At 47.0% G+C, this 21905-nt stretch overlaps 1 protein-coding gene and 1 long non-coding RNA gene across 3 annotated transcripts in view; one reads left to right on the plus strand and one right to left on the minus strand.

The window, feature by feature from the left end:
• LOC135388214 (uncharacterized) overlaps window positions 1–21905 on the plus strand; it is an 89635-nt gene that overhangs the window by 13526 nt on the left and 54204 nt on the right. The window contains exons 31-50 of the mRNA XM_064617616.1: window positions 4919–5035; window positions 5098–5224; window positions 5277–5339; window positions 5428–5460; window positions 5521–5565; window positions 5625–5666; window positions 8968–9075; window positions 9132–9319; window positions 9379–9488; window positions 9555–9669; window positions 9730–9867; window positions 11678–11794; window positions 11867–11990; window positions 12052–12081; window positions 12159–12194; window positions 13725–14205; window positions 18201–18489; window positions 21022–21141; window positions 21196–21313; window positions 21821–21844. Coding sequence (XP_064473686.1) covers window positions 4919–5035; window positions 5098–5224; window positions 5277–5339; window positions 5428–5460; window positions 5521–5565; window positions 5625–5666; window positions 8968–9075; window positions 9132–9319; window positions 9379–9488; window positions 9555–9669; window positions 9730–9867; window positions 11678–11794; window positions 11867–11990; window positions 12052–12081; window positions 12159–12194; window positions 13725–14205; window positions 18201–18489; window positions 21022–21141; window positions 21196–21313; window positions 21821–21844 — 2425 coding nt within the window. The remainder of the gene's footprint in view (window positions 1–4918; window positions 5036–5097; window positions 5225–5276; window positions 5340–5427; window positions 5461–5520; window positions 5566–5624; window positions 5667–8967; window positions 9076–9131; window positions 9320–9378; window positions 9489–9554; window positions 9670–9729; window positions 9868–11677; window positions 11795–11866; window positions 11991–12051; window positions 12082–12158; window positions 12195–13724; window positions 14206–18200; window positions 18490–21021; window positions 21142–21195; window positions 21314–21820; window positions 21845–21905) is intronic.
• Window positions 1–21905, minus strand: part of LOC135388215 (uncharacterized) — a 72799-nt gene that overhangs the window by 7513 nt on the left and 43381 nt on the right. The gene's annotated exons all lie outside the window — the stretch shown is intronic.

The raw sequence follows: 21905 nt of genomic DNA on the forward strand, positions 1-21905 counted from the left end.
CTCACGTAACGTGGCAAAAAATTATATTTAAAAATCTAGACGTCGGAAAATTATGGGGTCAATGGTATTCGCCTTCAGAGGGTTTTTGCCATCGTGTCAGGACACTTTTATTAATTTTTTGCGATGAGAAATTTAATTTTCCGAATTGCCTAGTCAACCTAACATTTTTTCGACAGATTCGGGAAGCACGGGACGGGTTTAGCAAACCACGGAAAAATTGATTTCGCGGCACAAAGGTATGGAGCGGTAAAAAATTGGGAAAATATCCCATTTCGTGCCTCGCAAATTGGCGCTCGCCTTTCGCATTCTGCCACAGCGCTCCGGGAAGCGACGCATAAAAAACGGTAGCCCCACCCTTTCGCAATCGGCCCTTCATATCATGCAGGTTGGCGAGCCGTATCACTAAAGCAAAGGATAAAAAAAGCGAAGAGTAGAACAACAAAAGAAGATAAATGCAATCACCAAGTGAACCTGTCGCTGATAAGATGAGGGCGTTGAGAGTGGAATTAAAGGGGCGGGGCGACTGTTTTTCATGCGTCGCTTGCCGGAGCGCTTTGACGGGATGCGAAAGGCGAGCGGCATTTTGCGCAGCAAAAATGGGATAATTTTTTCCCGCTACTTACTTTTGTACTACGAAATCAAATCTTCCGTGGTGGGCTAAACTCGACCCGTGCTTCCCGAATCTGCCGAAAAAATGTTAGGTTGACTAGGCAATATCCGGAAAATTAAATTTCTCATGGCGAAAAATTCATAAAAGTGTCCTCACACGATGGCAAGAACTCTCTGAAGGCGAATACCGTTGACCCCATAATTTTCCGACGTGTAGATTTTGAAATATATGTTTTTTGACACGTTACGTGAGACACCCTGTATAGAGGGTGTCCGGTGAGAAAGTGTCATTAAATTTCTAAAACTAGGTTTACCTTCAGAAAATTATGAAACGACATGGAATACACAAACACATACTTTTGCCACAGATTCAGGCCGTTTGCATTCACGTCACACATTAATTAAGCTAATTCCGCTAATTGAACTCGAAAATTAGCCAACAAAAGATGCCAAAGATGCCAGCCAAAAGTTAACGTATTTCTTGATGAATTCGGAAGCCAATGGCCATAGCACACTATTCCAACTGATATTACAGGTTTTTTCTGAAGATGTGTACAAAAATTTGGCAGCCGCAAAACAGTCATTTGGCAAGGCGTGTTTCATGAAATTTGCGTTTGCGTAAATGCTGGCTCTGCCTTTACCGAGACAAAGTGGAAACAGCCACACCCGATCGAGGGCATTACCGTGGTAACCGACGTTATCAGTGGCTGGGGACTGACGGTATGCACGTTGATAAGGGCGGAAGGCATGATTATGTTCTTGTTCGCATAGGAGGGAGGGTATTTGGATGGAGCGAAAAGTTCCGCAAACGTAAATATCAGCGAGCGCACCTCGCACGGGGACGGTTTTGCGGCTGTCAAATTTTTGTACAAATCTTCAGAAAAAAAATATGATTTCGGTTCGAATAGTGTGCTATGGCCATTGGCTTCCGAATTCATCAAGAAATACGTTAACTTTTGTTGGATAATTTTCGAGTTCAATTAGCGAAATTAGCTTAATTAATGTGTGACGCGAATGCAAACGGCCTGAATCTGTGGCAAAAGTATGTGTGTGTGTACTCCAAGTAGTTAGAAATTTAATGACACACTATCACCGGACACCCTGTATATACAGGGTATTTCAAAAAACGTGTCATTCGGACTTTATAAAAAAAAAAAAAAACGGGGCGATGGGAAAATACGGGGTGAACGGCATTTGTGTAGCAACTGAATTTGCCACTTTGCAATTATGCTTTCATTTGATTTTAGTTAAAAGAAATTGAATTTCTTTAATTGAACTCCAAAATTTCTCAGGTCAACCTAACGTTTTTTTTTTTACAGAATTAGAGAGCCCGGAGCGAACTTATTCAGATCCACCAAGAAATCCCCTCGATATTGCAAATGGAACTGCCCAAAATAAGTCCCGAAATTGAGGCTTCAGAGTTTCGGATCCGCCTCTTTTTTCCCGGCCTCTTTTTTTTTCGGCCTTCTATCTTTCATGGGGGCAGGAGCATGTCCTGCTCTCCGCGCATCTTTGCCACTGATTTGGTGCGCCGTTGAATACCCGAAACTCTGAAGCCTCAATTTCGGGACCTTTTTTGGGCAGTTCCATTTGCAATATCGAGCGGATTTCTTGGTGGATCTGACTAAGTTCGCTACGGGCTCTCTAATTCAGTAAAAAAAAAAGAAACTTTAGGTTGACTTGGGAAATTTTGGAGTTCAATTAAAGAAATTCAATTTCTTTTAATTAAAATCAAATGAAAATATTTTTGCAAGGTGGCAAATTCAGTTGCCACACAAATGCCGTTTACCCCGTATTTTTCCGTCGCCCCGTTTTTTATAAAGTCCGAATGACGTTTTTTGAAACACCCTGTATATATACCGGGTGTTTCAGTTAAATCCCCGGGCTAAATAATTCGCGAACGGGTGCACCAATCCACGAACTTTCTTTTTTACAAGTATCTGTCCGATACCACCTACAAGCTGCACACCGTGTGAATGAGCGGGAGGCGCTCATTATTAAAATAAAAATGCAAATGAGTTTCGTCAAAAAGCGTATCTTCTAAAGCAGGGCGCTGTCGGCATTAAAATGGGTACTACCCCTTTTGGGACCTTCAGTGGACACCTTTTAGAGAAAAATCTGCCACCGAAGCGGGTCATTTGTTGCAGTAATTAATTGGTTTCGGTTTACGTATTTTTGTCGCGGCTGGTCGCGGCGAAGCTCAAAAGGGCGTATTTCATTGGTGTAATTCATTGGTGTAATTCATTAATGTAAGGACGTAATTTATTGATGGATAAGGGAGTGAAAGAGCGTCCTTTTGCGCTTCGCCGCGAGCAGCCGCGACAAAAATACGTAAACCGAAACCAATTAATTACTGCAACAAATGACCCGCTTCGGTGGCAGATTTTTCTCTAAAAGGTGTCCATTGAGCGGTCTCAAAAAGGATAGCACCCATTTTAATGCCGACAGCGCCCTGCTTCAGAAGTTACGCTTTCTTACGAAACTCATTTGCATTTTTATTTTAATAATGAGCGCCTCCCACTCATTCACACGGTGTGCAGCTTGTAGGTGGTATCGGACAGATACTTGTAAAAAAGAAAGTTCGCGGATTCGTGCACCAGTTCGCGAATTATTTAGCCCGGGGATTTAACTGAAACACCCGGTATAGCGGGTGTTTCAGTTAAATCCCCGGGCTAAATAATTCGCGAATCGGCGCACCAATCGAATAACTTTCTTTTTTACAAGTATCTGTCCAATACTGCCTACAAGATGCGCACCGCGTGAATGAGCGGAGGCGCTCATGAGTTTACTGAAAAGAGCTAACTTCTAAAGCAGGGCGCCGTCGGCATTAAAATGGGTACTACCCCTTCTGGGGCCTTCAGTAGATACCTTTTAGAGAAAAATCTGCAACCGAAGCGGGTCATTTGTTGCAGTAATTAATTGGTTTCGGTTTACATATTTTTGTCGCGGCTGGTCGCGGTGAAGCGCAAAAGGACGCTCTTTCACTCCCATGTCCACCAATGAATTACGTCCTTACACCGATGAATTACACCAATGAATTACGTCCTTTTGCGCTTCGCTGCGACCAGCCGCGACAAAAATATGTAAACCGAAACCAATTAATTACTGCAACAAATGACTCTTTTTTTCTCAAACAACAAACAACAACAAATTTTTCTCTAAAAGGTGTCCACTGAAGGTCCCAAAAGGGGTAGTACTCATTTTAATGCCCACGGCGCCCTGCTTTTTTTCACGAAACTCATTTGAATTTTTATTTAAATAATGAGGGCCTCCCGCTCATTCACGCGGTGCGCATCTTGTAGGCGGTATTGGACAGATACTTGTGAAAAAAGGAAGTTATTCGATTGGTGCACCGGTTCGCGAATTATTTAGCCCGGGGATTTAACTGAAACACCCGGTATATTATTATTGGAGGGTTACGTCGCGAGACAACTGAGACTATGAGCGACGACACAGCGGTCGGTCTGTGGATTGCTTTGATCAACCTGAGGGTTCTTTTACGTGCGATGAAAGCTCACTTACACGGCACCCCGTATGTAACGTCCCTCGCGGAAGACGGCGTGTCTAGGCAACTTGTACCTTAGGTTGTCTGTAGGTTGCCTGCCACCAAGTTGCTGGCGTCCTCGGCCGGGTGCGATCCCCTGATCTCGGGATCAGAGGGCGAACACGCTACCGACTGAAACATTGTAGAAGCAGGCATCTTTATGAGCACAAGAAAACAAGATGTAAGCCCCAGCTTGCTTGTAGAGTTGCAATACCTGTTCCTCAGTACGTAATAGTACGTAATGTTGGATACTTTCCAATGATATCTGCCACCAACGGCTTTTGTTGGTACAGTCAGGACTTGCGAAAAGTAGATGTCCTCTGCAGGGATACAATTACTTTGATCAGGCAGAGGCTTGTTCATCTCTTGTTCATCCGTATGAATAAAGGTACAAGGCTGCAGTGTTGCGTACTGTGGAGGAACCTCGTCATAAACAGTTGGGAATGAGCCTAACACTCCTTCCTGAAGGGAGTGCACGCAACACCCGGCAAAAAAGAAAAAAGGAGAAAACAAATCAATTACAGAAGACACTTGAATGCAAAATGCATTCTCGCGGAGGCGCGAATTTTCCCACGTCGCGTGGCCTTCGCTCTCCCTCCTTCCCTCTCCGCTTGCACAGAAAAAAAGAAAAAAAGAAGAGAGCAAATTGAAAACTGCACAACGATGACATAACAAAACCAGAGAATGCATTCTGCATGCTGCGTTCTGTGTAGTTTGGTCCCTAAGAAAAACGGGTGTCCTGCACCTTCTCTGCTTCTTTAATAGACGTGCAATGAGAGTGGATGGAAGAGGGATGACGAGACATCGGAGTCGTTCTCAGCGGTTCGCGAAAAGGGCTCTGTGTGGCAGTCTTTTGAATCCGTCCAACTCCTCGGACAGAAGGTATTGCGGAGTCTGTAATCTCTCTGCAAAGCAGAAAAACGCGAATTTGATTTTACGTCCAGGTGGAACGCGCACTCGATCAGCACCCAGGTGCCTGTGTGGCAGCGTTCAATGTCGATCTCGAGGATGCCACTCAAGCTTGCGAAGCTCATGAAAGAAGATTCGCCCGAGTCTCCGCGATTGCAGAGAGTATGTTACCTCTTGGCTCTGACACAATGGAGAGCAAATTTGTTGTGTTTAGGGTACGTGAAGACTGAAGCCACCGTTAACCTTGCGTACCAACAGCTTCCTCAAATGACTGAAGGTGAGTACAGTTGCCAGAATGTGCCTTATCATGCAAAGTGGCACATGTCTGAAATTTTACTGTATAGCAATATGAATATATGTTACAGGAAGAGCTGCAATCGTGTCTGCGGAGCTTGTAGGTAAAGTTTCAATGATCATCCATATATGCTGCTGATGTTTTATAGCGCTGGACATTGCAGGTTCTCCACCGCTTCATCCTGTTGACACTCAACCTTCGAGAACTGGTATGTGACTACGTCTCGCAGTATTTTCAAAACTCACGGCCACCCAACCGTATTTCCAGAGCGTCCAGTGGCGTATGAGCGTACAAATGAGAGCAAGCTTAGTAAGTACTTCGTTATAAGAGGGCCCTCTCGCCGCGAGGCCTTTCCCTTTGCGTTTCCATAAAGTTTCGCTGGATTTTCTACCTTTGTTAGTGAGGCCTTCGTAATATTCCGAAGCCTTCTGCTCGGTACAGCTATGCGATATCCGGATATCTGCACGAGCGACTTTATCGAGCGAGGTGTCGGTGTGCTAGAGCGCAGGAGGAGGCACGCGCCAAGTAATAGTAGCAGTATTACTAAAAGCTGGATGGTGTACTGGAGCAGTGTGTCTGCCTGATGGGGCGCCTACGGACTAAATCTCGTGTCTTCAGAATCCTACCAAAGTTATGTTGCTAAAATCTTCTTGTCTCACTTTACATTCCTGCAAAATAGTTTGGCTCTACGTTTTTATTGTTGAGAACTGTGACATTATGTTTGGCTCTGACGGAGCATACGGCTCTCATCTGGCAGCGTTGCTGCCCTTCGCGTCTTCGGGGAGCTCACTTTTTGCACTTCGTTAGCGGCGCCCCACGTGACATATAATCCGACCACTCCGACCTTCGAGAAAACAGAGGGAGAAGACGTCTCTCCCATGTTCCCGTCTTTCTGACAGCCTCACATGACTTCTCCACCACGGACGCCGTCGTTGTTGCTAGGAGACGAGTGCCCCCTCCGAAACATGACATCATTGCAGTTTGTGGGCTTATGATTACGTCGCTCGCTTCACACGAGGCTCAACAGATCTTCAAAAATTGACACAAATGCACAGCGTTCGTAAACAGGATTGAAATTTCGCGTATACAATCCTTGAGGCACCTTCCTTTCATGGTGGGAGTGACACTTTAATAGCTTTAGTTAATAGCGATGATATCTATATACCACTACATACATACATAGAGTGCCTTTAGCGCTTCTATTCTTGCTTCTTTGTCTGACCTTGCAGGAGGAGGAGATTCTGATAAGGGCGTGTAGGGCCTGTCGATCGTCAAATTCCGGGCATTGCACGCAGTGGGTTTCTTCGGGGAACGCTGCAGCGCGTGCAGAGGTTCGAACGCGCAAGCCTTAGCCGTTGTTGGGTGGTTGTTCGAAGCAGCGCACCGAGCCTAATATGGCGAATGGCTGTCTTCCAGTGGACGCCCAAGTAATTGGAGTAGATTTACACGTAAGGTGAGTCAGCCAATAGTGTTGTGAATGCTGCACGTGCCGCAGGGGAGGACTGCGGATAATTTCGACTATTTGGCTTGTTTTGAGGTGCACCGGAGTAGAGCCCTGCGCGGAAGAGGTTTTTGGCACCGCATCCTACCCGCACCCGCGCACACGTTATCCGCATCGGATCCGCATCCGCAGCATACACAACAGTTTACATCTGCATCCGAATCGCTGAGCAAAACGCACCATCCGCATCCGATCCGCAAAATCCGCGTGTTTCGAAGGACGCGTAAAAACCGCCGGAAGCATGTTGGTATAATTTCGGATGCTTCCATGCTGTCACGGAAGGACTCACGACGACAAGCACAGGTAAACCTTTCTACAAACGCGATATGGAGAGTCCTCTGGAACGTGTGGAACGCTACCTCGCCGGTGCTCGCGTGGTTCGAGACGCCAGAACGCCTCCTCTCCCGTCTTGGCCGTGCACGGCCAAAGGTGAACCCGAGCATGCGCTTGCTGTCAGCGCGCAATACAAATAAATTGCTGATGGAAAAATTACAGCACGCGGTATATCCGCATCCGACCCGCTACCGATCCGCTGCTTTCGCATCCGCATCCGAACCGCATCCGTCCTCGAGCCATCCACATCCGATCCGCACACCGCAGAAAGTGCTAAATTTTCATCCGAATCCGCAAGTATTTTGCGGATATCGGCGGATGGTGGAGGGCTCTACACCGGAGATCTCTAACACACGGTGATGGACGCAACGTTTACCTCTCCCACATTGCTACCGTCCTCTGCCGGGGTTGAACCTGAGTGTGGTCGCTCAGTTCCAGCATAGGTGTCGATAAGCGCAAAACTAGTCTGTTGGATAGAGGATCGATTTCCATAGGATGTGAGCCCGTCTTTCTGCACGCGCCAAGAAGATATCGCGATACGCACAGAGTATTTGGACGACGCTGGAAGAAACGAGGAAAGACAAAACGCGAAAGAGGGCGCTCAAAGCGATGGTGCTAGCAGACGACACAAGCAGACCAGGAGCGAAACAAGGAACATTCTGTGCTGAGCAGCAGAAACCTTCCTGAGGGGAAGAGTGTACTAGAGCACTGCACGGGCCCGGGCCCGACCCGGCCCGCGGGCCGGGCTGGGCTTGTTATTGGCTGTGTGCTCCGGGCCGGGCCGAGCCCGGGCCGACAAAATACGCCAGCACCGCGGGCCGGGCCGAGCCCGGGCCGTTAAAATACGCCACCACCACGGGCCGGGCCGGGCCCGGGCCGACAAATATGTTCCCGAGAGTCAGGCCCGGCCAGGCCACGCAGCTAATTCCACACATTGGAGATGCATTAGTTCATATCATCATGCGCTTGCGTCATTCCTGTGCATATTTTGCAAAGACAAGCAAAGGGTACTGCATTATGCATATGATTCGACCCTCTAGAACATTCTCCAAGCCACTTTACATTGCTCCTCACTCCTCACATATTTCACGATCACTTTGGCAAAGCTTGGTGAGAGGGATAGGGACTGGGAGAAGCAGTATGTCGACAGCATGCTCTATCTCCGCAAAATCTTGACAGTGTAACGATAACGCCCCGTGCGTTCTGGATTTAATTTGGTCTCGTGCGGTTACGGTGTTAAACCGCCATCACTTGTATGTTTGTCTTCTCTCCTTATAAATTTACTTATAAATTTGTTTGATAATCGCCAGAAACGCGTACGTCGTGGCTAGAAATACTAGGCCGGGATCTACTCGCCGGGTCACCGGGCCGGGCCGGGCCGGGCCGCATAAAAATATGAAGGTCCGGGCCCGGGTCGGGCCGGGCCATTTTTTGATGCGCCCGGGCCGGGTCGGGCCCGGAAAAGTCGGCCCGTGCAGTGCTCTAGAGTGTACGCGAGAGGACGTGACGTAACCTTTGAATGGTTACGTGCATTCAGGGAACTCTGACGTTTCTCTTTTTGTACTATCGTCTCCTCCGCCATTTCGTTCGATAAAGTTGCTCATGCAGACACTCCGTGATGAGAAGGCACAAATCTCCGCGCAAATGGAGCATGAGCGTGGACTGGACAATCTCGTTCCGTTCGGCGTTCTTTTGGAACTATTAATTTATTTTACACTATAACGAGCAATCTGGTGAACGTTGGTGCCACAAGTGTTCTGTTTCTGTTCTGAAAAGGCGCAAGTCGTCCATTCGTTTGCTTCATGAGTCGTGAATGGGTGGCAGCGAACAACCCTCCTCCGAGTCAATGCACGCACGTCGCCTTCTGGCAAGAGACAGCTGGAGGTTAGAACATTAGGAGGTCAAGTTCTTGTACACAGTTTCCATGAGTTTACTTCTAGTGAAAGAACTCCTTGGCCAGCTGAAGCGGAGGGTGAATTCTCAAGTTAAATACCTACTTGCTGAAGAACATTTCATGGAACGGAACAATACTCGGTTGGCACTTGCTGCTAGCGACTTCGACGGCGTAGCCATCATCAACCTCCGGATCCGATCCACCGCTGTTGAAGATCTTGGTGGTTTTCTGGAGGTACGCGATGGAAAACTGCCGCTGCTAAACTGAGTAAAACCAGCCTATGTCTTCCGCAGACCTTCCGCAACCTTCTGCCTAAAGAACACATACTGGTCGTGGGACTGGAGGTGTTGGATTTTCACCAGGACGCCGCCTTGATTGCTAAGCGTCTAGAACACGTTCAGAAGTGAGTAACGTAGGGGGTAAGCCTATCGTAGAAAAGTATCGTGTATAACCACCCGCATCTGCCTAGGCAAGCCGACATTGTCATCCTTCAGACTCACTTTAGGAAAGGGAGCTTCTGCCGAACGGCCTACCCTTCCGTGTACCTCCCATCTAGTGACAACTGCATTCAAACATCGCCTATTGTACGTATAGTAGAAGGCTGCTGATATGGTTAAGAACTGAACTACTAGCGATACCTGCAGGTGATGGTGCTCCGATGGATGGAGCTCGGGTCTTCCCCAAATATGTGCGTCTCCTTCAACTTTGCCTCGCTGCGGTTCCACCTTACACAAAGCCCGGGCATCGGAGAACTGTGTCAGAATGTGGAGGAGATCAAAGATGTAAGTACGCGAGTCTGGACGGTGCATTCAGGCGGAGTGAGCCAAACGCACTGTAGACTATATGCCTCATCCAGTAATACAAAGCCTCGAACGTTGGATGCAACTGCTCATTTTTAGCCTCATTGGCGAATCAAATTGCTTGCTAGAAAAATCATTATGCAACAGTGTATTTCCCCCGTTTGTACCCAACAATTCCCTCCATAATTAACTGGCGAAGCTAACGTCCAACAAACTTGGCAGTCGAAATATTGGTACGTTTGCCCCCGTGAACTCCGCTCACCCTGACGTTAGTAGTTGAGGACAACTGTACCGTAGAACCAGGAGGGCGAGCACTGGTGTTCGTCGCGCAACTTGCTACGGGAATTTTGTCTCTGTGCATTAGAAGTGGACAGAAGGGTGGTCACGTGACTGACCATGTAGGGGGGGAGGTCAAATCATCAAACATGTGGTCGTTGTATGGGATATCGGTTTGATGAAGCTAGAGAGACGCGTGGTCCCTTGACCTACTTGCATAGGCTATTGGCGCAACTCCTCCATGGGGAGTAAGTACGGAAGGTCCTTTCAGTGTCGTGTAAACCGCGAAATGCGCTATGTACGTAGGTCAGCTCTCCCCAGCAGCGCAGCTCTCCAGTTTCCCTCACACTCCTATTGACAGTGGAGAGACCTGATTGGTCCCTCTCCCAAATATGGAGGAAACAGCTACAACTGCTCGAAGTGAGGTGCACGTAGGTTCTTAAAACGTTACCCTCCCCTACCCCCATGCCTCCGCACAGACGAATTATCTTAGCGCGCATTTGCGGACACTGAGAAGCTGTACTGCAATAATTTTACACCTTAAAGGGTGTAAAAGAACATGTGCATGGCGCACACCTTTTAAGGTGTAACGGAACACCCTCAAGAAATCAAGGGTGTAATTGTATGGAAGGGTGTCATGTAACCTGCAAATCATTGAAGAGGCAGCTGGAAATTATTACAGCTTCACTGCGAAAATATAGTGTTTCTAGTTTTTACAGAAGGCACATGCTTGGTACTTTGGAGTGTCATTGTGGCTATCTTGGCATCACTCTTCGATCACAGCCATTCAAAATATTATTTAAAAAGTCAAGAATATACTTTTCTCACACTGAACTTGTAATACTTTCCAGGCATACTACTCAGCTGTACTCTGTGTGAAGCAAAAATAGGACATTGCAGACACATGTTGCACAGCACACGCATGTTATATAGGTGATTGATGTGGGTATATGCGGGCATCATACATATCAGACACAATCACAGGAACTGAATAGTTATGCTTTTATTAGGTTGACATTATGCCATGCAGCATACATATCCTACATTACGTAGGCATGAAGGTATTCAAACGTATCACTTAATACAGCTTTATCACATAGTAGTAATTTTATATTTTCCAGTCATCTAACCTTGAGGGGTTAGGTGACAGTGTACCAAATGTTGAGTAACTGTGCATTTGGTCTTTATATCACAACTTGTATCACAAGCTTAAGTTCTGAGTACCACAAGCACTCCAACACTGCACAGGAACAGGAATACATTTAGCCTGTGTTATGGAGACTGTCCCACCTCCAAATACACAATCTGTTGCACACTTACCACACCCTTTTGACAATGTCTCATAAAAGGGTGTAGTTCATCATAGTTACACCCTCGAAAATTTTCAAGCTAAGGTTTTATAGTGTAAAATAGGTGTAATTCATGAGAATACACCAATTTTACACCTTTAAAGGTGTGAAAATATTTAGAGTGCAGCGGAGAAACGTTTCACGACTTTCTATTGCCTCATATATAGTTGTGCGGTACCGAAGAGTGGCAGAAATCGGAAGAAGGGCAGTACTCCCTGGCTGCCAGCCGTTACCTAGGAGATATCTGGATTTCTCATGAAACAGAACGGCTTCTTCAGCGAAAGGTTTCGTGACTTTGCCCGATGCGTCGATGTCCGAAAGAAAGCACGTGGTGACCATATGATTTCCTGTCGCAGGTCAGCGGAGCAATGTCGATCTACCCTAACATATGCGTGGCTGCTTTCAACACTGACTTCGACGGGGGCAGTAAATGCCGCAAAGAAGCCTACAGCCGTGTGAACGTTACGGCCGTTGCGGCGGGTAAGCACTTATTGTCGAACGTCTATTTTAGACGTGAAATGACTTTAATGTGTTCCACTAGGCTACAAGGAAAAGGATCTTAACATTCAGAGTAAGTGCTGAGAGTCCTCATTACATCGACGTGACTTTGAGTTTGCCTTATGTTTTTTTGTCAATTCCTTCATTCAGAACCCAACGTGGCGCGTCAGTGGGGACCCCTGCACAGTGAGTATACTGTCAACATAACTCTAGAACTGCCACACCATTCCAATCTGGACGATGACAAAACATGAGTATATCTGAGTTGAGCGGAGAGCAAAATGACACTAGGGTGCAAAGTTCGTTCTGCAAGACCACAGTGGACAACGCAAAAGGCGCGACCAGTGCTGAGAGCGAGCGCGCTCCGTCTGGTGCAAGAGTACGGATGCGCGATGCTTTGTATCAATTCGTGCCCAACCCGAGATGATCCAATAAGGCACGGGCACGTAAATGACAAAAGAGTGATGTACACTTAACACTACATATTGGATCCTTTCGCCACCTCAACGACTATATACGTATCTTTGCCTGAGACCTGCACCTACTCATCTGTGTATTCATATCTGAGATGGTCGAGCGGCCTGATTGGAATCTTGTGCGAAAGAGTGACCCAACTGCTTGCTTGGTGCGCGTTTGATACCACAGTAATCATAAGGTGTGATGCTAGAACGAATGTTGGGAGGGAGAAAAATTGGGTGAAAGCAAATGATTTGTAAGGATCCGATGCTCTTTCCCAACGAAGTTCGGCAGGAAATGGCAGGCTAAAGCCACGTCTCTTTGGCGCCACTCCGCCTCAGCCTTCCTGGTATCCAATCCAATCCAGTACAAGTCGTCTTTTTATGCAGAATTTCCGTCTTTCATGTCGTTTGACGTCAGGGGTTTTAGCGTATGAAGCATACCATTTCCAAAAGCATAGAGCCAGAATATCTACTGAGCAACCTTCGACATCTATGGCTCTTCCACGAGTTTCGTCCCAGCGTTCGATCGCCAAGCAACGGCTGTCAACGTCGTCGTGTTCCTCAGCTGTTTCAAACCTAGTCAACTGGTGCGGCAACTTACTAGTCTTGCAACTTCACCACAGGAGAGCGACATGCAAATCTTTCTTTTTTTTTCTTCGGGTCCTCGATACCAGTAGTGATCACTGATTAGCATTTCAGGGTCGTAAAGGACTAATCAACGTACTGAAATACAAATCGACATTTATAAGTATTGTTATAGATATTGCTACCGAGATACAACAACAATATATTGCACCGTTCTGTCGCTGGGCCTCGAGGACACAAGACTGAAGACTTCCTGCTTGGCAATGCCGTACTTTCTTTTATCATTCATAGTTCTTGGGTTGTGGCTGCCAAAGTGATTCCTGGTTTTTGTGAGCGTTGAGCTCACCCGCCGTCTGCGAGAGCGGTTCTTCAACTGTTTCACAACTGCCAACTAGTGCTGCAACTTTCCAGTGAGCCATCACCAGTCAGTCAGTCAACTCCACCACACAGTTACCATAGGGAAGGTCACCAAAATAAATTATACGCCCCCCCAAACCCAGCAGATCTCACCAATTGGGGGACATTGTACTACCTAAACGTTCTACTGCGAGTTGTTGAGATATCCTTTTTTCGGTTCCTTGGTTTCTACGCATTACGATAGTCCTATGGTTGGCGCAAACAAGGACGCAGCCATGCTACCAATGAAAGGGTTCTTGTTTTCTTTGTCTTTCAGAGCCGAGGAAACTAGTGTGTGTCTGTACCGGTAGTGACAACCCAAACGACATTCCGACAGACTACTGCGACTACTACGTCTACGGGTTTATTGACTATGACACCAGTACCTACATGCACATCTTCCCCGATGTCGACAGCGTGCGGCTGATGCAGAGATTCAAGCGACCAGGAGTGAAACTAATAGCAGCTATTGTACCGCTGAAGTTTGCTACTTTCCTCAGAGACATGGGAGACCAAACCAAAGGCGAAATTTTGTTCGCCAAAATGGTGGGCTGGTTGTTTGAATACAACCTCGACGGAATGGGGACGGTCTATTTGAAGACGAGTTTGAGCGACTGGGACTGGTTGTCACACTTCGTCCATCACCTAGGGTGCAAGTTACATTCTGCTGGCTTTGAGTTCGTCATTGGCGTAACAATTACTGACATGCAAGAAACGCCGATGACAAAGGCTATTGAAAACATTAGATTGATATCCAGGTGAGCATCTCTCAGCTGCTTTGGGAACGTTTGGTTCACTCGGTTCAGAAGAAGCACCGCGTTAGTGTCACTTGTTTACTTTGGTCATGATGAGGTGCTTCATCGTCAGAGGCGATACCCTACCCTGTTGCTCGTGGTAATTTAGTTGCCCAAAGTGTTCAGTAGTGCTTTTAGGACTGGTGGTGGAGGGCTGAGATTGACCATAGACCAAGCAATGTCGTAGTGAGAGGGCGAGGGTCGAGTAATACCCTAGTCAGACAGCATTTCAAATGTCAATTGCGAGAAATGGCCTTTGTTCGGGGGCGCCTGCCAGACAGGCGGGAAAGGAGTGCTCCTCAACTGACTAGCCCTTACCGGCTCCTTTTTTCGGTTTCGTTTTCCCTGTCTGCTGTGGAAATTTGAAGTTGGTCTGTGCGCCACAAATCAAGATGCAGAAGCCATATGCACTTCTCTAAATAGGATCTAAATACGCTTACACAGTTGCACTCCATTATCCGCATTTTATAGGTTTTCCTACATTCAGCTGCGAAGGTAGCGAGGGTACAACGGCATAACACTGTTGTCGAGATTGCTCCTTTCTGCTCCTCAAATGTCGTTGGGGGCCTCCTTTCGCGTTGATGGTCATTTCTTAGAAAGGTCCTTTGAGCTGCCGTCTGACACGGCTGTCAGAGGTCATTTTTTGCAAATGAAAATTCCCCGAAGTGCTTCGAGCATGCCGTCTGACAGGGGTATAAGTGTGGCCCTGGATTGGTAGTGGGGGCAAGTGAGAATGCTCGTTCGTTGCACTGGCTACTATTACGGGCTAATACATGAAGTATTATTCCATAAATATTGTCTGGTTTAGCGCTTTTCATATGCATGATGATAGGGACAACTCCGGCCATAAATATTGCGGAGATCATAATCTCATAATTTTTTTCTAGGGGAAAACCAGCAGTACAATTGAACCTCTGTATGCAATAAGGGGATAAGTCGAAAAAGCCCAAACTGAGAAAAGGGGCCTCATCTGATTGTCCGTCCCATTGACACACATGCATTTCCCGTTTTTTACCATGCTGTAGCGGGCCAACAAATCGCAATAAGGTCCTAAATTTTCATTGGCAGGTGCATACTGGTATGTAGATGTCATTGCAGCAAAAATTGCAAAAAACGGGATAAGTACGTAGTAAGACTTATACCCTTATTGCATACAGAGGTTCAATTAGTCATACTGGTTGGAAGCGCCCGGTATTTAGAAATACATCTGTGCAATTCCAGCACCACAAACGTGTAATGTGCTAATAGTTTTATTGCAGAACATGCAGGCATGCACGCGCGCACACATATGTTTCAAACAATTTTTTTTTTACTGCAATATGTCGGCGACTTCATTCATGATGACCTTCACCGACCTTCATCACGGGGAATGATGGGAGGTTGAATGAAGGGCTATATGAGGAGAGGTGAAGTTGAACTAGAAGGAAGGGTTATGATGTGATGTAGTAGGTTTTGAAGTTATAGTTCGTGTGACCGGTTTTGAAGGTGAAGTGATTGTGCTAGTACTTTGTGCGAATTTTGCGGCCTCTTTGCAAAGTTTAAAACTGGCTTTGATATCAGCACTACGAGGGCACTAGTTCATATTAAAACGGTCTGGTGCTACTTTTTACGGTCTCCACTTCTGCAATCCCTGTGAAATTTAAAACGTTTTTTGTTATCATGACTCTGGCACCAGCGAGGCGAGGGCACTAGTACATATTAAAGGGTCCGGTGCTACTTTTTGCGAATTTTGTGGCCTCCACTGCTGCAGTCCCCGCGAAGTCTAAAACCTTTTCTTCTCATTATATGACATTGGCACCACAGCGGTATGAGGGCATTGACTCATATTAAAGGGGCACGGTGCTAATTTTTACGAATTTTGTGGGTACCCATGATACAATTCCAGTGGATCTGAGAGCAATATTTTTGTAATTATGACTTTGGAGCCAGCGATGGATTGGTCCTTTAGTTGCTTGTATTAGCGGATGAAATATAAAACGTAAAGCACGGCACGGCACCCCTTTAAAATGCACGATACCAACGTGTCGTCCGCCAGTACCAAAGTGGTGAATGGCTGGCAGCAAATTTTACGTAGTGGACAGCACCCGCAGTAGCAATAACAAAGTCACGGGAAGAGTGTGGGTGCCCTTTAAAGTGTGCTACTGCCCTTCTTCCAAAGTCTTCCAAAAGTAACAACGGATTTACTCACGCTTCGCTACGATCGTAGTGAATGAACCCTAAAGCACAGCACATCACCCCTAAAATGCACGATAACATGTGAATCACGAGTACCAAAGTGGTAAATGGTAGGCAGCAAACTTCCCATGGTTCACAGCACCTGCAATAGCAATAACAAAGTCACGGAAAGTGAGTGGGGGTGACCTTTAAAGTGTGCTACTCCTCTCGTTGTAAGCTTCAAAAGTGACGGATTTAATCTCGCTTCACTGCGATCGTATAGTGCATGGGGTATGGAACCCTGAAGCACAGCTCGGCACTCATGAGGGGCGCTCACGAGGCCCTTCGTGAGTGAGTTTGCGCCGCCATGCGGCGGACGCGATATAAGCCCTCGCCAGGATTCAAATTCTAAAGCCATCATCGACTTCTGAACCGGTCATAGGAATGCAACTTCAAAAACGTGGTGATATCCGAAGTTCAAGTCAGCGTGATGGGTTTTGATATTGAACGAGGGGCTGTGACGTGATGGGTTCTGAGGTTGAAGTTGAATGAGGGGCTGTGATGTGATGGTCTCCGAAGTTGAAGTTGAATGATGGGTTATGATGTGACGGTTCGTGATGATGATGTGATGGGATGCGCGGAAATCGTATCATTATGTGATGTCGAACGAATTTTTAGGAAAATGTCGACATATGCTAACTGCACAGAAATACAGCCTAGATAGATGCCACGTGATGATGATGATGATTATTAGTATTTTAATGGGGCAGCAGCAACGGAGGCTAGATGTCACGTGCATTCATAGTCTTTATAGTGCTCAGCAGCAATATGGTCTCATTCCAACAACCCCAAATTTCATCACCCTTCTTTATAGTTACGAGTCCGTGCCACTCCAATCCACGTGCCTCACAAAATATTCCTTCTCCATGTGACGTGGACATATCGTAGAACTAATTTCTTGTGTCTTGCCTCTTGTCAACAGGCTGTCTTGCAAAAAGGGGTGAATGTGCGCGTGCACGCCCGCTGTTGCTAGCAGAGCCTGCGCGCAAGAGCCTCCGATGACGTAGTCTACTTTTGGAGAATCCGAAACAATGCAGTTGTGTGCCAGACTTCGAAAATTCGTTCAAGCGCGTAATGTTCGCCTAATTCCTTTTTTTTTCTTTGCGTACTGAGCCCTTGAGCGGGGTTGATTTTTATACGAAAATAATTTCTTAGTCCGTAGTCAAAAGGAGCTAAAGGAGTGCGAAATGTGAGCCATCCGGAACACGCGAAAGGCAACGATGTTACCAGCCATCGGAGCATAACGTCACAGTTCTCAAAAATAAAAATTAATTTACTATAACTTTCACATCACGCAGAGCCAAAATATTTTGCAGGAATGTGAGGCATGATAACAGGCATGATGTTTTAGTAACATGGTAGGATTCTGAGGACACAAGATTTACCGCGTAGCACTTTAAAGGGACAGTCAAGCCGCCTGTTATTGAGATGCGTAAGCACGTCAAACGCAAGTTTTTCCCCATTACAGCGCCGTAGTATTTTTAGATGAACAAGTTTCGACTTCATGATGACGTAAGCATGACGACGTACCTTTCCGTGTATAACAAGGGCGTGCACCCGAGAGCTTGTAATCGACGGCGCCATTGCTGGGCAGAACAGGCTTCGGAAGTGTAGGGAAGGTAACGGTTTGAAAAGAGCTAGCTCTAAGATTCAGTGATTATTATGACAGATAAGGAGGTAAGTCACTGTGTCAAAGGCGGATCGGCAAGCTGTGAAGTGACACATACACTGCTTGTGGTTTCTAGGGCTGTCGACATTCTCATAATTGAGAGTCACATGGGTTACGATTTCCCCAAGGAATGCCACATACACTTTCCAAGTCGGATGAAACACACGGAACCGGTCCTGGGAGATAGCATCACTATTGACAGTGTCGCCCAACACGTGAAGCTTCTCAGCGATGCTGGCGTTGAAACACCCATCTGCTTTTCCTTATCGATGGGAGTGCGTACCTATGAACTTGATTTGAGGAAATCAGGTAGTGAAAAACCAGGGGCTGCATGCGCCGTTTTCAAATACGACAACTACAGCGTCGTAAGTTACTTTTTGTTGTCCCTGTGCTGAAAAGTTCCAGTTCAAAGCTAAACAAAAAAGAAGAGATATAAGGGTCGGCTACTGTGCAGGATGTTTGACGTAGAACGACAGACATGCTGTCTATGACGGTTGACTTCAGGTCGTAGCATTAAAGGGGCACTAAAGTTTGTCTTCGCGATATGGACGATACGAAGAACAACCTGAAAACTTCCTTCGCTCTTTTCTCTATAATCAGCGTATGGAGAAACGCTTCTCGGATGCCGGCCTCGTCTTGCGAAGATGTCCTCGCACAGAGACTGAAGTGTATACCTCAAGGATGCGGATTTCTCCAGAGACCGAACCAGGAAGATAGTTCTTCATAAGCGGCCAATCGTTGATCAAGATAAGCTAAAGGAATCCAGAGCCGGGAGACAGTTCTTTCCGCGTAACTTCTATGAAAGGCCACTGCACTGTGCTTCCCGGGCAGTTCCGTAGCCTGCTGGCGTCAGCCGTTCACTGGGTCGTCGATTGCGCTTTCTTACTGCAGTAAATTCTGTCGTTCCAGTTACATCTTCCCCAACCATGCGGTATAGTGATCGCATAGTTCACGCCTTCAGGTCGAAGCACGTTCAGGTCGCTCCTCATGTCAATCTTTGAACTTTGTAACGTATTGCTGGTCTTATCCACCCTGTCACTCTGCCTAAAATATCGTCCGAAAACGTCTCATAAATTCCCGTTTCAGCTTAAACCATTTCACTTGATCGCTAGCACTGACTTCGAGCGTTTGTCGAGGTGACGGCTCTCGCAGCATCCGCCCAACAGGACTACCTTGTGCCGGTGACTGTTTTGGGTGTACTGGAACAGGTTGCTTTGCTGAGTCGTCGCTTGACACCGTTTCGTCGCGTCAGGAACTCGTATTCTTGCTCGAGGAAATCTAAAAAAGCATCAGTAGCGGCACAGCACTCGGCAGCTACTTTTGCCACCCGGTTAAGACATAGCGCTGGGCAAGGAACCCACCTAGCTAGAGTATTTTTCTGTCGTATCCGGGCTTGAAGACCTTGGTACTTTCCGCTCAGGGACGCAGCATTGTCGTAGGGCTGTCCTTCCTTCCTTCCTTTATGCCATGTGCGTCGAGTAAGCTCATTAGAGGTTCGAACGTGTCCTCAGCATTATGCCTCTGGTTAGGCACGAACCGTACACGATGGGAAGTAACTGCCCCGAGAGTGAAACACATAACAGACGCTCACAACACAGGCCTTAAGGTGCCTAAGAACGTGAACAACGGATTTATGGCAGTGAACTCTACGAATTTTCAGCTGGGCTGGTATTGCTTAGCTGCACGAAAGTTCTTGAACATATGTGATTTTGGCGCTGTAGCGGTGACAATTGCAGCGGTGGGAGCCCCCTTTTCGTGGGGCCCCTTGGGGCATGTGCCCCGTCTGCCCCGCTTCAATCTGACACTGATTACGACGTATCCACTTGTCGTTTTGACGCGAAACCCCTCATTACACACACCTCACAACCAGCGTGCGTCGCGAAGTAGTGCACACTTGTTATTCTTGAATAAGAGTAAAAATGCAGGCTAACTGGTGATAGATGACGAAATTTGACTGAACGCCGAGAACAGGGAACGAAGTCAGTGTTTTCCTTGTGTCGGGGTTCTGTCAAATTTCATTTGTTATTCTACCTGCGTTGCATTGAGAATGTATTCAAAATAATGAGCATTGAGTACAGAATATACCTGCTTCCAGTAGCCTATGTGACCCCTATGAGACGCCTTCAGAGCCCCTTTAACGCCCCATGGCCTTGGTGATGTAACGTTGCTGATAGCGCATGCGGTGGCACCTAAAACCTTCGCCTTCCTATATGGGACACATCGTCTTTGTATTTTCATCGCATGTCCGTCTAGCTTCTCATAGCCAAGGTCGCTTGGCGACGCTAACACAAAATTACAGAAATACCGATATTGTCAAAATATTCGCGCTCCGGCACACTACTTCGTGCCGGACTTTCAGATGTGAAATTGACATCCATTTATATTACTGAGAGGCACGCTGTAAGTGCTACGGGCGCTGACTGTACGGCGACTGGCCTCATTTGCGCATCATTATCCCTCCCCCCGCACCATTACCCGTGCCGCGTGCACTATCACGTGAAACTTGTCTATACTACGCCCCCTCACTCCACAAGAAAGTTCTACGCCAAGAAAGGTTCGACGGTCGTGCTACTGAAGAGCACCGCTGAACCATTCCAGGGCAAGCTCACAGGGGAGGGATCGGGATAGTTCGCTGCCGCTAATAAGAAAAACGGGAAAGACTGCGTGCACAGTGCACTTTCGGTCCGGTCCTGCTCTTTAGCACAGCTCTGCCGCGGCCACCAATTTGTAACTGGTACATTGTACTTGCGTAGTACAGACGTCGTGTGTAGATGACGGCGTCTACCGTATCTGGTACAGGTATCACGCATTGGTACGCCACGATTCAGCACATGGGACGCTGTGAAATGCATCATGTGTAAAATGTATGTGGATGAATGGCACTATTGAGCTTTCAGACATGCGACACCATGGAACATTGGTCCGTTCCCGTAGTTGATGGTCACGCCAAGTCCACTTGGAGATGGAAGCCAAACATGGTACAGACCTACGACACCAAGGAAAACATTTTCGCAAAGGTCTTTCTGGTCGTAACGTCACGAGAGCTTTGTTAGGCATGAATTGTGTTACAGGTGCTAGTAGGCAACACACACTGTGCGGCTGTGTATGAGGTTGAGCTCGACGACCCCTACGATGCTTGTAAGTCCGGCTACAAATTCCCGCGGGTCCAATATGCTCATCAGACACTCGGTAAGTAAATGCAGTGTTTCATGTCGGTATCTGTTGAATATTTATGGAAACCCTTGTATTGTGTTCTGGTGTCTGGGGAAGAAGCCGGATGAATGGGCCGCCGATATTTCGCAGAATTCCCGAGGCCTGTCCCCCCCCCCCCCCCCCCAAAAAAAAAAAGTATTGATAGCAGCATGTTCAGGAAATAGACAATGGGTGGTCCGCGGTGAAGGCTGGCTTTATAATTCATTATATGCCTTCATTTTTTTTTGAACTAGGCTTGCCACTCAAATGTTGGCCACAGGGCGGTCCAAGGGCTGATATAATCCACACCAGACAACGGGAGGCGTCTCAAAAGCGCTCGTTGACTGGAAAGTCACTGGGGCTTGCGCGGAGGGGTGGGGGAATTGTTGTCCAGTTTCGGTTTTTATATTTCTAGGAGCATTGTTATAATTATTGTATTCGGCTCTGCGTGCAGCCTGCCTGTTAGAATGTGCTATGCTCATGACTTTTCTTTTCACCCACCAGAGACCATGGCTAAGTTATGGCCAGGTATGTGGACGATTATATGAGGGGCGTTCAAGTCAAACCGGGGCGTTTCATTTTTTGCAAA

Source organism: Ornithodoros turicata, chromosome 3, assembly GCF_037126465.1.
Source record: "Ornithodoros turicata isolate Travis chromosome 3, ASM3712646v1, whole genome shotgun sequence".
NCBI lineage: Eukaryota > Metazoa > Arthropoda > Arachnida > Ixodida > Argasidae > Ornithodoros > Ornithodoros turicata.